This window comes from Pyxicephalus adspersus, chromosome 9 (assembly GCF_032062135.1).
Source record: "Pyxicephalus adspersus chromosome 9, UCB_Pads_2.0, whole genome shotgun sequence".
In the NCBI taxonomy this organism is placed as follows: Eukaryota; Metazoa; Chordata; class Amphibia; order Anura; family Pyxicephalidae; genus Pyxicephalus; species Pyxicephalus adspersus.
In genome coordinates, this window is record NC_092866.1 from 12,520,103 (window position 1) to 12,535,945 (window position 15,843).

General features: G+C 39.8%; 1 protein-coding gene across 2 annotated transcripts in view; it reads right to left on the reverse strand.

Annotated features, from left to right (window-relative positions):
- The window catches only part of CPNE7 (copine 7), an 81,756-nt gene that overhangs the window by 50,937 nt on the left and 14,976 nt on the right, over window positions 1-15,843 (reverse strand). The window contains exons 2-3 of one of the 2 annotated variants that reach the window (XM_072422619.1): window positions 9,264-10,153; window positions 1,336-1,518 (exon numbers count right to left, since the gene is read on the reverse strand). In XM_072422619.1, the coding sequence (XP_072278720.1) occupies window positions 1,336-1,518; window positions 9,264-9,443 (363 nt within the window). In that variant the 5' untranslated portion in view covers window positions 9,444-10,153. The remainder of the gene's footprint in view (window positions 1-1,335; window positions 1,519-9,263; window positions 10,154-15,843) is intronic. The other variant, XM_072422620.1, reaches the window with a different exon arrangement.

Consider the following 15,843-nt stretch of genomic DNA (forward strand, 5'->3'; position numbering starts at 1 on the left):
TGCAGACATGATACAGGAGATGGTCAGGGACTGCAGACATGATACAGGAGATGGTCAGGGACTGCAGACATGATACAGGAGATGGTAAGAGGCTGTAGACATGTTAAATAGAAAGGCCAGAGTCTGTGCACATGCTACAAGAGAATGTCACAGACTGCAGTCATGCTACAAGAGATGGTACACATGTTATAAGAGTATATCAGAGACTGCAGACATGTTAGAAGAAATGGACAGAGACTGCAGACATTTAATGTAAAGGAAAATGAAGCATCCAGACAAATATACAAGTTATCAGTGTAGTATGTAGAGGCAGATGGTCACCATAAAGGTAAAATAGAGTTTTTTTTTTTTTGATCACAAGCCAGTCACAGGTGAAGGCACAGAACATTGGGGAACATATTTAGATCACAGTATTCATACGATGGGGTTGATTATTAACGAGTAGGAGAATTACCAATACAAATAAAGTGACATATTTATTGTGTACTCTAGTGCTGCATTCAGTGTTGCCTACAACAGGGGTCGCCAACCGGTGGTCCGCAAGAAAATTTTGGTGGTCCACGGCATCAGGAGAAGGACCCATGCTGGGAAGGCCCACCAGCCAGAGCCACAGACCATGTCTCCCGTATTGATCGCAGGCTTAGGGCAGTGGGTACAGAGTTCTGGCATCATGACATCACCACGGGGGGAATTTCTTCCCCTCTGAGTGGCTCACGGCTCCCTGTGCATGCACAGTCCGGAACCCATAAGTTTGGTTTTCCGTAGGTCTGAAAAGGTTGGCGACCACTGGCCTAATTTACTTGTTCTCTTTCCTTTGCCAGCTATACTTTGTCACCACGACACATTTACTGTACTGAACTGGGGGTCACTGGGAGGAGGTTATGAGTGGCTAGTTGCTCTGGGGTGGACTGCAGGGAGATGAGAAATATGGGGGCCTGGAGCCATTTGGTGGGCATGGGGAATTTGAATCTGTAGAGTGTTGCACCACAATGAACGAACTAAAACTCTGCCATGTGTCCTCGATTCTGTAGGACCTATAGGATCACACAGTACATAGGAACCCTGGGCTTAGTGTTGTCCCCATCAACAATAGCACCCTAGGTTACAACCTATGTGGCCCAATTTGAATTCCAACTGTGACTAACATAGTAGCAGAAAAAGGTTGGGGTTCTGGAAAATGTAATATGATCAACTCCTCTTCATTTAGAACATCAGTGACACCAAACATTCCCTGAAAAACTTATAAAGTGCTAAGAGTTGCTCGGAGCTTAGCAGAGCTTAGCAATTGTTCAATCATCAAATAAATCATTGCATTAGGTATCCATTTATTTTTACCTGTCCCAGAGTCATTTCCACTCCACCAAGGAAGTCATCATCCCTTGCTCCAATACTGCAATGTCCATGGATGTCGTACACCTCAAAGCGCAGCTTCTGCACCTCCTCGAAATAGTAGTCCACAGTGAAGACCTTGGAGAAGACTGGATTCAGATTGCTTTTGATCACTTCTGTCCGGTCAACCTATGACAGAGAAAGACAGATTAGGAGAGCAAGGCTGGATATGTGTGCTATCGTCCTAAAGAATATAGACTGTTGGGATCATATCAGATGCTTAAGGATAAGCAAAGTACTCATGTAGCTCCAAACATCCTACACATCTAAATTATAACACCCCTCTCTCTTGGAAATGGTACTCACCATTATAAACTGACCTTTATGGACTTTTATTGGTTGCTGAGATCTGTAGGGATCTATATAATAAAACATTTAAATGTTACCCCTCTCCCATAGAAATAGACCATCATGATTTGACCTCTATGGGGTCTTAATGGATACTCCCTCATGGAGATGGTATTTCCCTACCTTTCTTAGTTATATCTCCTCCCTATTTGGATATTGGTCACCTCTGTGCTGTGTACAAATATTTTACCGTGACTGATAAAGATTATATCAAGCAAAAACAGTCTTGATTGAGACACTACACTACTGATAGCCATATGGGTTCTAGGCATCTATCTAATTTGCATTACAGCCTGTGTTTCCTTAAAGTTTCCTTGAACAATGAGCAATTTGACCCGATCTTCATACTACCTACCATAAATCGTATAAAGTCGTATACCCCTGAGGAAGCATAATCTGGGCGAAACGCATCGGGGGCTTATATACGGAAAACACAGTCTTATCATTTTTTCTTATTTCCCATATATATTTTTTGCTGTCTATTATCCACGCTAGCAATATTATGTCTAGTGAACTATTTTATTTCTGTGACCTAGAACAGAAATAGGTAAAACAAACATAATATGTTGTGCTAACTTGTATCAATGTTCCTACTTCTGTGATTCCTTCTTAACAGAACTAGGCAAGATAAGTATAATATACTTTATACATTCTAACAAAAACATGTTTGTGAACTATGTATTTGTATGACTTTGTTATATATGAAGTGAATATGTTCATTCATAGTTTGACACAAGACTCTTGAGCCTCGAACCTCTTTCTTTGTTCTCTCTTTGTGCTCCCTATTATATCTGTAAGGGTGACATTCTTCCCACTGGCCAGCATGTGTATGTAGATATAGTAATTAAAGCAGAGGTTTTCTAAGACCTGAAAACTATTTCAAGGGCTGCCCCAAAGGATGAGAAACAAATTAAAGCTAACCTGCTCCTAGGCTTTCCTTTTCGTGTTGGTGTTTTGATATTTTTGTGTTTTGCATAAAATAAAAAGTCAACTCAGTAGTTTGTATAACAGATACCCCCGTACCCATACACCCCTCCCAGAATTGTGTGGTGTGGATGACTGTATCTGGACACCTCAGCTATTGTACACGCTGCCACCAATGTGCTTTGTATGCCTCATCCCCTCCATAACAATTCCAATGACACCTTTCCCCCCCAGTAATGCACATCAGAGAGATAGCAATGGCTGAAAAGCTTTTAGCTTGTTTTTCCCTGAAACTTTCACGTCTCTACAGTTCCTGCAGAAATGACGTCCGTGCAAAAATATATATTTATACATTTCAAAGAAACTGCACCGAAGAACATATCAAAAAGAATCAACCAAAGACAAGATTGAAACATTCTGAAAGGGTCCCTTCTATTCCACTAAATGTTTGCAATCCTCCCTTCCTCCCCCATGTACATTGTTCATTAGATATGTGGCTGCAAAGTAGTGTAAATGAAAGGCACCACATCCGGCACTAATGTATTATTGCCTATTGAATATGCAGCAAAGTATTTTATCATCAACCCACATTAAAGGTGCAAATTTTGCTTTTAAAATGTTTGTAAAGACCAAACTTTCATTTACATTATTGATAAGAATAAGAAAGGATTAGGCACAATCCTGGCTTTGTATTTGCATCCCCTCTCTATTCATTCTGGTGACCACTGATACAGATGGGAAGACCAACATTTTAGAATCAGCATAAATTGCAGCTATCGTAGATGAAAAAGAAGGGCGATTTGTAACAAGTAATAGGCACTAAGATTAGTAAGAAAATTATAAATATGTTTCATACTATTTGGTGCAAATGGTTGACATTGGACCCATAGGGTTCCCTGATTGCCTCTTTGATTGCTCTGTGATGCCTATAGTGATGGGAGACGTTCACCCCCTCTGTTTTCTCCCTTCCTAATTCTTTCCCTACCCTAATGTCTTTTGTCCTATAACTCCTATACCTTTCACGCCAATTAAGGAACATGACACATCAATTCTGGATTGGCCGCACGGACCCTATTGAGTGTTTTTGGATGTGCTGAAGAAGACTTTTTGCAGCAGTCAGACTCTCCCCCCATCAATAGAAGAGAAGATCATGGTTAAAAATTAATGCAACTCTGGATGGAAATAAATTTTGTGACATGACATAAACTTATTGAAATGCTACAACAGTGAATGTGTGCCATAATCAAAGCTCAAGGCGGCCCAATGAAAAATTGGAGTATGACAGCTGTCTAATGGGGATATTCTTTTACTTCTAATAGTGTCTCTAGGATAAGAAATTAAATACAATCTAAATGGATAAGGACAACATTGAATATAAAACCTAGCAGTGGTCTATAAGTCTTATTTAATCTTACAATAACTACTGGTATGTAATCAGGTCGCAAAACAAGGGAAAGTTATGGATCTTTTTTTAAAATTATCATATGATAATCAATAGATTATCATATGATAATCATCTATTTCAAGAACAAGTGATCGCTGCCTGCCGATCGTCTTCTATAAAAACAACTATAAATTAATTCTTTATTTTGAAACAACTCGACAAAAAGTGATTGATATCTATAGTAGAACCCAAAGAATCTTGATCCAATTCAGGTAAATTAAAGTTGTTTCATGTTTGGATAGCTTATAATTGGACTCTTTGAAATAGCACAGGAGGTGTGGAGAGGATATGGGGCAGCTTTGAATTTCTGGCAGATTTTAGTTTTGCACAGACATAAAAAAATAATTCTGGTATTTAACAGAATAAATGGGAATGAATATGAGAAATTCATTGTTGGTGTTGACATAAACTTTAATTCTTTTCATACTTAGAACACCATGTATTATAAAAAGGAAGACTGATAAGTATGTATCCCATGGCACTGATGTATGCAGGTGCCCCATGGCGTACATACGGTTGGGACCCATTAGGTGCTGAGTGTCAGTCCAGCTTGGGTATTTTACAGATCAGCAGTGACAAGTCTTCATATATGAAGCTATAGCTCTAGGACACTGCGGTTCTGTTAGATGGCTGTTCAGGTCTCCAGGGATTTGGTATGAAATGGATATTGGAGAAGCTGTATTCATTAAAATGGATTTGTTCTCAGAATGGATCACAGAGTAATACAAGCTTCATTCATTCCAGTGATGTCTACCTTGCTCTAAAACCAGTTCCATTTTCATGTGTGAATGCCTAAATATACACAGTAATAAATGCACAATATGAAATGTGCATTGCATTGGGAAGCCCTTTCATTTAAACCTCCCTAGCGGTACATTTCTGTCTGGATTTATGTTTCAAAGCGGTACATTGTTTGTCATGAAAATTTATTTTACAGTATAATATAATAGTATCAGTATAATAAAGTTTGAAACACAAAATCATGTAAAAATAATAAATAAAATAAATTAAAAAATATATTTATATATATATATTTTTTTTTTTTAAATTAAAAACAAAATATTATACTTATACTATTATATATACTGTAAAATAAATGTTCTTAAAAACAATGTACTGCTTTTACACATATAAATCCAATATGTTGCATTCAATACAGTTATTTTGTATTGAATGCAATACAAATAGATTTTGAATTTCCCGCCCAGCCGGCAACGTACACACACCGACGTCACCAGGAACTCCCCCGGTGACTCATCGTCTGCAGAAGATGCCGGAGAACTAAGGAAGAAGACATGGATCGCGTAAGCCCTGTATTTACTATTACCTTCCATAGGTTTACCTACCCCGAGTGTGACTCGGGGTTACCGCTTTTAGCAACTTTTTTCTGCCCCGAGTCACACTTGGGGTTACCGCTAGGGAGGTTAAATTACCTGCCCATTGTGGCTGATTTATCAAAGCCCTTTAAGACTGGAGATAATAGACTATCATGGGTGAATCTGGGTGATCAAGCAAACCTAAAATGGATTTGGCTCAGGATTGAAAACATTTGCCAAATAATAGCAAATGATTTTTAAGAAATTCCTTGAAGGTTTGCTGGCAATCAGGCCCAATGTGTGCTGCACTATGTTACACATGTGGTACAACACATATTGGGTGTGATTTATTAAAGCTCCCCAAGGCTGGAGAAGATACACTTTTATCAGTGAAGCTGGGTGATCCAGCAAACCTGGAATGGATCGGGTCAATTTTAAAAGTTTTCAACCAAGATTCGTCCAACTTTTCTCAAGATTGACAAAGTTTCGTAGAGTTTAGTAAACCTATGAATCATTAGCAAAATGTAATTTACACTTTTCCAAACTGAATTTAGTGTGACAAATGTGTCAATTTAATGAAACACTGGGTGCATTATGGGTAAAGCATTTATAGATACACCCCTAAGTATGCAAATGTTGACTTTTTGCTCCAAAGTCGAAGTCTGCCTCCCTACAGCAGATCTTCTCATTGGTTAGAAGAAGCTCTGCAAAGAACGATACGGAGGGATAAAATTAAATATGGATATTGCGTATTAAACGAACCAGAAGTTCCTGCAGCACAACAATTATGGTGCAGGCCCTGAAAACAACTTTAATTTTCAACTTTTTAAAACAAAATGTTTGCTTTAAACACAACAAATAAATAAATCACCCAGATGGTAAGATATAAAAGACAAATCTAGCCACATGTGCCGAGTACAAGTTGATTAATCAGTTATTGGAGCGCTAGGCAGGCAGTAATCATAGATACATATTCCATTTAGTGCACTGGAACATGGAAAGGGACAGGATTTATATTCATTTGATTTTTTCGGGAACATTAGAGCAGGCAGCAGGGATCAATCTGCTCCAAATATCACAGGGAGCAGTTGGCGCTATGAATCTGGATTATCAGCAGCGGCAGGAGAAGCTGTTCGTATCGCAATGTCAGCTTTGGAGAATCACGGCGTTCTGTCCATGTGCTAATTACCTTCATTACTTCATGTATTTCTATTCAGGCTTGCCAGGACACATAACATAACAGAGCTCAGTGCAACGTGAAATCACATTTCAAGCACTAGTGCAATTAACCTTGGACATTACACAGCAATCCGCTGGTGATAATTAAGACAATAATTCATGCTTACATAACAAACTTTAGAGCTCGTTATGTACATGGGCGGTTTTAAAAAAAATGGGGCCCTGTGCAAATATATAATGGGAGACCCAAACGCACAGCTTCCTCCAACCCTGCCATTATGCCAAATGGGCCTCTGGAGAAGGTGGGGGCCCTGGGCAATTGGCCCCACAAATTCTTGCCCTGAGTCAAGTTTAAAAAATGTACATTATCCTAATGAAAACCTGTATTCAGCAATCATGTTATGCCAGCCGTGTGATCCAAAGGAGAGGCAGTCATTGTTTTTAGTCATCTTGGGCAGTGGTCCCCAACCCCCTGTCCGCGGCCCAGCTGCCCACCAGTGGAGGTCCACGGCTCTGGCCAGTGCACCCCCCAGTGGGGTCAGGGGAAGGACCCTGCTTGGGGGGGTGCACCGCATTTGGGAGGGCACACCACACCATGTCCCCTGTAAGGATCGCAGGCTCAAGGTGGTGGGCCGGTTGTGTCTCCGCACACAACCCGCTCCCACTGTCCCATCTCAGGCTCGGACAGGCGATGGGAGAGTGGGCGGGTTATGGCATCATGACATCACTCTGGGGGAAGTTTGAGTGACACATGGCTCCCTGTGCATGTGCGGTCCGGAGTGTATAAATTTAGTGGTCTGTGAGCTCCAAAAGGTTGGGGACCACTGATCTTGGGTATCTGCAAACTTTTTTTTGCATTGAAAATGTGTAAAGCTTTCCATAAACCACCATTTCATAAAATAATTTTTGGCTCCAGAGGAAGATACCTCTGGTTATCCTGTAACTTCAGATAACGCTAACAGTAATACACAATTGGATTAAATAATACAAGCTAGAAGGTGTTCAGATTTCTGTACTGCAATGCAGACCTGGAATCAAATATATATTATTTCATATTAAAGTATATTTATAGCCTAAACTTTTTTTGTACCTTTGACAAGAGTTGGGAGGGGCAAGATCATATTTTTTACTGTGTGTCACTGAGGCAATATTGTCCTACTTACATTTCTTGGAAAGGAAAAGAAAGTATTTGATGTTAGGGTGGGGAATTGCCATTGTCACCTTCACCTATTGCATATGTGACAACCTTGTGATATACATTGGATTCCCCTTTATCTTTTGTCTTGATGATGATGGCTACCAGGACAATCACAGAGAGAATCCCCCTAACAGGAGCTGTTCCCAACTCGTAAACAGAATATACATTTATGTATACAATAAATTCATGCTGGAAAATATGTAGGTTGTAAGCGTAACATTTCCATGTATCTTGAACCTTTTACAGAGATCACAGTGCTTCCTCTGACAACACCTTATTTTCATTTCTCTCCAGAAGGATGGAGGAGCTTTCTTCATGCATCATCCAAGGTCAACAGCAACCTCCTGGACTGAGATGCCAATACCACTGGCTGCAGCCCCCTGATCAGTCCAAGAACCAATGCAGCAGGCCAGATGCCAGAAGCCACCGGGGACTGTTCCCACAGACAGAAATCCCTACCAAAAGGAACAGCAAGCACTGGGCATGTGATTGTACGAGTAGGACCCATGCTCACCCATCAGGGTTTGATGATTGTTTTCATACAGCATTCAGAAGGTCATACCCCGATCTAACCATAACTCGTTGCGTGGACAGGGACTATACTATGTGCTTCTATGACTGCCCCACTCTCACTGCTTACAGTAACAAAGGTTGCTGATATGTAAAAATATTAAACAATTTCAAAACCCATAAATAAGAATGCTAAATTTATGTTTTTTAAGACATTATTTAGATAGCTTAGGTATTGTTTACAATACTTCAATGTTTCTTGTAGGGCTTTGGTTACATGGGGAGGTGGGGAGGTTACAGTGTTACATTATCCATGAAACCATTAAAAACAACAAATGTTACTGTGGTAATATTATAAATAAAATAATTATTATATGAAATATAGATGACATTATTGCCTTTGAATATCCAGTAGGCTGAAGCAGATAACCTTAGGAACAGGGGACCATGCCAGATTCCTAAGGATCAAGGCTCGTGGTAAGGCTTTATAATTTGGGACCCTCACAAATGAATATCTTCCTTTTTTAAACATAATTTAATAATTTCAAGGGGGTAGAGAAATAAACAAATGAATATCTTCTTGTTGACTCTTCAAACTGGAAACCATTATGTGAACTTATGTGCTAGAATTGCCTTCAGTATGGAGTCATTATTACAGATGATCATGTAGTAACACCACTACAATACCTGTTTCCTATTAAAGGCATAGGAGATCAACATGAAACCAAAACCGCCTTCCAAGCTGGTCTTCGGAAGAAAGACAACCATGAGGTCAGAAACCATACCTTGTTTGGGAAAACTAGCTGGGCCAACTACCCAAACAACCAAAGGTGTATGATTCAATGGACGTCTACCTCTAAATCAAAGTAATATCAGTTCTATCTATAGTCAATCTGCACATCAGAGCAAGTAAGCTCCTAGCTTATGACCACATTAAGGTGTTCTCTTTCCTTACCTCCATCCACTGGCCTTGAGACTGCATGAGGAGTAGGACACACGGGTCAGATTTGTTGAGCGTGTCTCTATCAAGCAGGTTTTTGCAGCACACGCGGAGCTCCACTTTGGATACACAAGTGGCTGTAACAACTCCAAGAGAGGAGGGCGATGCCAAGTCTGGAATCTCATTCATCATCATCTTCCCAAAAGGAGTTTTGTCACTGAATCTTAAGAAACTGGAGATAACCGATGAAGAAATAATGAGGGGATGATGGGACCTCCAGATGTTAGTCAGCAGCAGGCTGTGCCCTCCATTCAGAGACTATTCCAAAGAATGTCTGGACCATGAAAGTTGTCTGAAGACCTTAAAGATGGTCTTCTAGCTTTTATGACAATTTTTATTAATTTTTCAGCTGAGGAACTGGGATGGGAATAAGCCAAAGCAGATAAGTCATGTGTTGGGTCATTGGTTGGTCCGCTTGATCTGGCTTTGGATTTTTACTAATGGAATTTTCTAAAATATTTCAGCTGATTTGGCAAGTCCATGAGATCAACATTGGCTGATGATCTCTGTAAACTTGGCCCTTTTTTAATGATTTTGGTCTATGATATATGTCCCTTCTCCAAATTCTGAACCGTCTTGATGTGTGAAAGTGTTTTTATTTATAATTGGTGATCCTTATTCAGCCATTCTCATAAATTTTAATCAGGTGCAATGAGAAATCTCTCACTTTTTTCCAGAAGTCTCTCTTGTATGACTGGAGGTGTTTGGGAATGCCCGCGCAGATGGCGAGATGATACTATCACAATGTTTTCTTGAGCTTTGATGACACGAATCCCAGCGGAGTGAAACAAAAGACAAACCTTTCCGAGAAGATGAAACAAGGAGGAGGCATGTGAGCTTTCTTCCTACAAGACAAAAAAAGCAAATCTGTCATGTATCTTCAGGGCTTAGATTACATATCCCAGCGGGAGCAGTGCAATGCAAGATAGCAACCTACATCTGTAATATGCAAAGCTAATAATCAGCCATAGAGACTCGGTGTCATTTTGTTTCAATCATTGAGCTTCAGAAGTCATTAGGGTCAATGTCCTAAGACAGATGACAGAATTCTAGAACAGTTATTATGTCAACTCATTCACTATTACTGTGCTTATTATCAGAACTGGTGCAGGAGAACAATGAGGCTCCTGCCTATAAAACCAATCACAGGTTGCTTCTTTTTAATGTGAATTAGTTAAAAAGATTATTAGGCTTCATTAATATAAGGCCAGAAACCCATTAAAGTAGATGTAAACTTTAAATGAATAAGAATTTGTTGCAAAAGCTTTCTTTAGCATATATTGGGTCTGATTTATTAAATTTCTCCAGTACTGGAGAAGATCTATCATAAGGGGACCGGGTGATCAAGCAAACCTGGAATAGATCTAGTCCAGGATTAAAAATATGATTTTTAAAAGATCACCCAGGTTCTCCCATGATAGTCTATCGTCTCCATTTTGGAGATCTTTAATACATCAGAACCGATGCCTTTCACAGGCACTTGTTGAATGCCTGTGCTGCATTTCTCAGGGAGTTTTTCTCATGGTGACAACACTGGGCCATATTTATATGATGGAACTGAAAATTACAGTGACAAGGTGATAATGTGGGAGCACAGCTGAGAGACAGTTACGGAGTGATACCGCCAATAACAGCAAAATGTAGGAAAATGCACTTCCTTAGAGAGATCAACAAATATTTTTTATTTAAACCCGCAGATCTAAGAATGATTATTTGAAATTGCAGTAAACTGGTAAAATGTGTTGGTTTGTATGAGATTTTAGCAATTGAGTTTACATATAATTTAAAGCTGAACTACCTAATACCAGAAATACCTAATATCTACCCTTGTAACGGGGCTCCCCGGGCACTGCCGGAGGTTAAAACTTCCTTTTGTGTAAAGGGAATAAAGAAGGATTTTAACTTACCTTATTCCTCGCTCCTACAAGCCAGTGAGCCCCTCTTCTATCCGATGCTCTGGATGGTCTATGAGCCCCCTGCTTCCTCTTTTTTAATGCAGGGCTAATGTTCCTACATTGGTGGAGAGGACATCGGTGCCTGCAACCGCAGCACCTGGAACCGGTTGCACAAAGGAACAGACTTTGTGGGCAATGGTAACAAAGTATGTAAAAGTCCAGTTTATACAAGCAAGAATGTAACCCTGGCAATGCCAGTGGAACCCTAGTGTAATGCTATGTACATACATCAGTTAACCTCCCAAGCGGTTCATTTTTTTCCAGTTTTATATGTCTAAAAGCGGTACATTGTTTTTCATGAAAATTTATTTTACAGTATAATATAATAGTATGTGTATAACAAAGTTTGAAACACAAAATCATTTAAAAACAATAAATTGAATAAATTAAAAAATCTATATATTTAAAAAAATACATATTATACTTATACTATTATATATGCTGTAAAATAAATGTTCTTGAAAACAATGTACTGCTTTTACACATAAAAATCCAATGTATTGCAGTTATTTTGCATTGAATGCAATACAAATAGATTTTGAATTTCCCGCCCCGCCCGGCCAGGACATACACATGCACCGACGACGGGAGTTCCCGGTGATTCATAGGATGCAGAAGAAGGAAGAAGAAAGAAGACAGAAATCGAGGCGCCGGACGGCGCAGGACCCCGGCGGATCAGGTAAGCGCTGTATTTACTAACCATCTATAGGTGTTTCAACCCCAAGTGTGACTCGGGGTTACCACTTTTAGCAACTTTTTTCTACCCCGAGTCACACTCGGGGTTACCGCTAGGGAGGTTAATGATCTCCTGAGACCAACAGCCGTGCTCCAATTGGAGAATATCTGTCATGTGTAAAGTGGTACCCCAACGTCGTTCATCCATCTACCATGACTAAAGATGGATGACTATTGGACGGACAACTGGAAAGACCATTTGTGACTCTTACGAAGAAAGCACACTGAGGTGCCGTTAACTCATCCTTCCCTTTCCTCTCTCCTCTCTTGGGTATACTAACAAAAGATAATTTCAATCCTTTGAGATCCATAGGACATCTGTACGAGGCTTCAGGGTAGGTTAATGTGTTCCTGGAGATAGGCAGTCATCATATACATCAAAGTGCTGTGAGTTCTGCAATTCCAAGGAAACTGAGTTTCCTGAGTGTGCACCGATTGTGGCTTTTAGCTTTCACTATGTACTAACAAAAGCCACTATCTCTTAGGAGACCTAGTAATAGCTAAGCTTCTGCAGTGCTTAGAATATCCAGAAATTATAAAAGTTCAGGCTTACTTATTAAATATTCATGTTTGTATTACTCTTCCCCCCTCCCTATGTTCATCTATTTATTACTTTGTTTGAAGCTGATTCTGCAAATTGATAGTCAGAGGTCAAATGTCACATGAAGTCTGACTGTTGTCTGACTGCACACACTCTCTCCTAGTTCCAGAGCATCGGCTAACAAAATTCTCTAGAAATATAACTGGGAGCTCAATTGTGTTGTTCTGATATGCACATTCAGAATCTAGGAAACACTATGTACGGTCAGGTAGTTCAAAATGGAGCTATCATCAAACTTTCCTGGTCTACCCCCTTCTGTCTATCAACTTCGTCCTCAAATAACGTTTCTTATTTTTATTATTGTAGTCATTCCAACACTCCGAATCCAGCTTTGTGAAATCTCTACATCAATTTCCCAACCAGGGTTCTTCCAGAGGTTGCAAGAGATTCCTTGAGCAATGAGCAGTTTGTGACTTTCAGGTCAGTGTAAGTGACACCAATGATCTTTTGGCTATCTATAAGAATGACATTCTTCCCAATAGCCAGCATTTAAGAGGAATTCTTCCCACTGACCACCACTTTATTGTACTGTGAGCTGTGGATATAGTAATTATAGAAGGGTGTGCCTAAAGACCTGGAAGTAGAAAAAGGCTGCTCCAGGTTATAAATGGCCCATTGATGGTTGGTCCCAGCTGTGGACCCCAATCGCTCATTCAGAAGTTCCATCACCGCCTGACCCTCATTGGTGATTTCTAAACTTTAGACAGAAGTTGTTTTGATAGCCCCCCATTTATAATGAAGCTTATCCTTTATGTGTCTTTGTTCCTTTTAGAACCAAGTGGATTTATTCTAAGTCTATGCCATGCTTTCCTTATATACCGGTGGCCTTCAGCTGAATATGATATCTGATAACAACCAGAGTTTATTTAGAAATTTCACAGCAAAGGAGTAAATTCTTATGCAATGAAAACTTTGCTGAGTTTTCTTTTCTAAATAATTTGGAAAAGTATTTAGATCTTTGTTTTTTCACTGAAGATCGGGTAATTGGATGTGTTTTTGCCATAATGTGCAAGCATGCATATGTTTACTTTATTATTGTAAGTACAAAGAAATAAAAATGTAAAAGAAAAAAGATGTTTTATTTTAGTCAGCTAAATATCTAAGAATAAGTAGCAATTCATTTGGAGTTCTTTGTTTTTTACAAAGTGAAGTAGCTCAAGCTGAAAATATATGCAGTACTCTTGCAACAAATAGGATAGTCTTGCTACATTTCTCTCTGTGGTCATATTTAAGTAGGGACTCAGCAGCTCAGCTCTCACTGCCCTGTCCACTGAGCAGTAACTCAGCAGCTCAGCTCTCCCTCCTGCCTCCACTACACAGTAACTCAGCAGCTCAGCTCTTCCTGATGCCTCCACTAAGCAGTAACTCAGATGCTTAGCCTCTTCCAAATCTGAGCAGTAATACAGCAGCTCAGCTCCGCCTTGTTCCTTCATTGTGCAGTGACTCAGCAGCTCAGTTCTCCACACTCCCCCTCTGAGCAGCCACTCAGCAGCTAACTTCTGCCTGTTTTCTTTAAGCAGTGACTCAGAAGTTCTCCCTGTTTCCCCCCTGACCAGTGACAGCAGCTCAGCTCTTCTTGCTCCTTCCCCAAGCGTGACACAGGAGTGCAGCTCAGCCTGCTCCCTCCCCTGAGCAGTGACTCAGTGGCTCAGCTCAGCATTTCCCCCCTCTTTTTAGTCACTCGCTAGCTTTCACTAATCGATTCTTTAAGCATACACAGAGGAGCAGCTCTGAGTGGGAAGATAAAAGAGGGGGTCTTTGGAGACTTCATTTCTTCCAATGCTGTGAAGTTTAAGAATAAATAACTCCACAGTGCTTGCAGCTACAAAGGTCAATGTCGGTTTTATTTGATGCCCATCTTCTGCTAGATGATCATGAAAACACTTGATTGTTGATAACTGAGCTGCAGATTCCCTTTAATCTATTGGCTGCCATACTAACAAACATGCAAGAAAAAGGCTAAAAGTTAAACATGGCCTTTGAAATAATACACTAAAACCTTAATACAGGAACAATTCAAGTGAATTGCCTCCCTTCCCCTCTTCCATACTTTGCATCATTACATCTACTTCAAAGCCAACAGCGCACATTAGGTTTGAATTTTGAGGATTGAGAGGAGATCATTATTTCTACAAAGCCAGCTGCACAGCCGGCAGAAAAAAGACAGAATATTCTTAAAAAGATATGACCATGTAAAAGAAATGACAGAAAACAAACGTAAAGTATTATTAAGCCTTAAAGGGATTGCATGAGCATCTACAACAACAAAAAACAATACTATGTGGGTTGTCTACACTGAATAAAATGACACCACTGCAAACAACACATTTGTCAAATATTAAGGATTGTAAATCTGATTGTATATATATATACTATATATATATATATATATGTATAGTGACTTCAGTTTGCAAAATGGATCTTTTTTAAATTTTTTGAAGACATAGTTTGAACCAGACAATGCAAAGGTTATATATATACAATTGTTCAATATTGCAATGGACTGCTTACATAAGTTATGGTTAGAAAAAAGGAGAGCTGCAGAATCCCAGATCTGAACCCACCATAACCCAAAATTACATCAGTAGGTTAACATTGTAGTAAAGTGAATTATGCTGAAGCAAGGCAGACAATAGTCCCTGATCAGTAGTGGTATCATTCTTCACTATTTGTCTCAATGTGCTAGGAAGAAAGTCAGTAATGTGACTGATCAAAGGGAACAAGAAGAATACAAGGATCACAATGAGTCCAGGAATCGCCTCTGGGTATTAAAGTAGCTGTTAGAGCCAACTGGATCAGCCCTTTTAGGTAATGTTGGGTCAGCTGGGAGTTCTGAGGCTACTAATTTTTAATATATATAATATTATCTTTGGGTTAGCTTTCATGGTAAAATGGTTTGTACAGGTTGAAATTTATAAATCATGTCTGGCATCTCACAACCAACTGGAGCATCTCACAGTCAGAGCTTCCAGCTTTTGAAAATACGCAAAAGAATTAAAGCGACTCACATTCAGAAAGGTAATGTTACAGCATTCACACAACCAGTGGAAAAGATCTCTAGCATTGAACAAAGCTGAAAGCCAAAATTTCACAATTTGGCACTCAGCTCTGTTGGTTCTCACAACCAGCAAAGTCCCAGCATCTCACAACCAGCAGAGTCCCAGCATCTCACAACCAGCAGAGCAGAGTCCCAGCATCTCACAACCAGCAGAGCAGAGCTCCAGGATCTCACAACCAGCAGAGC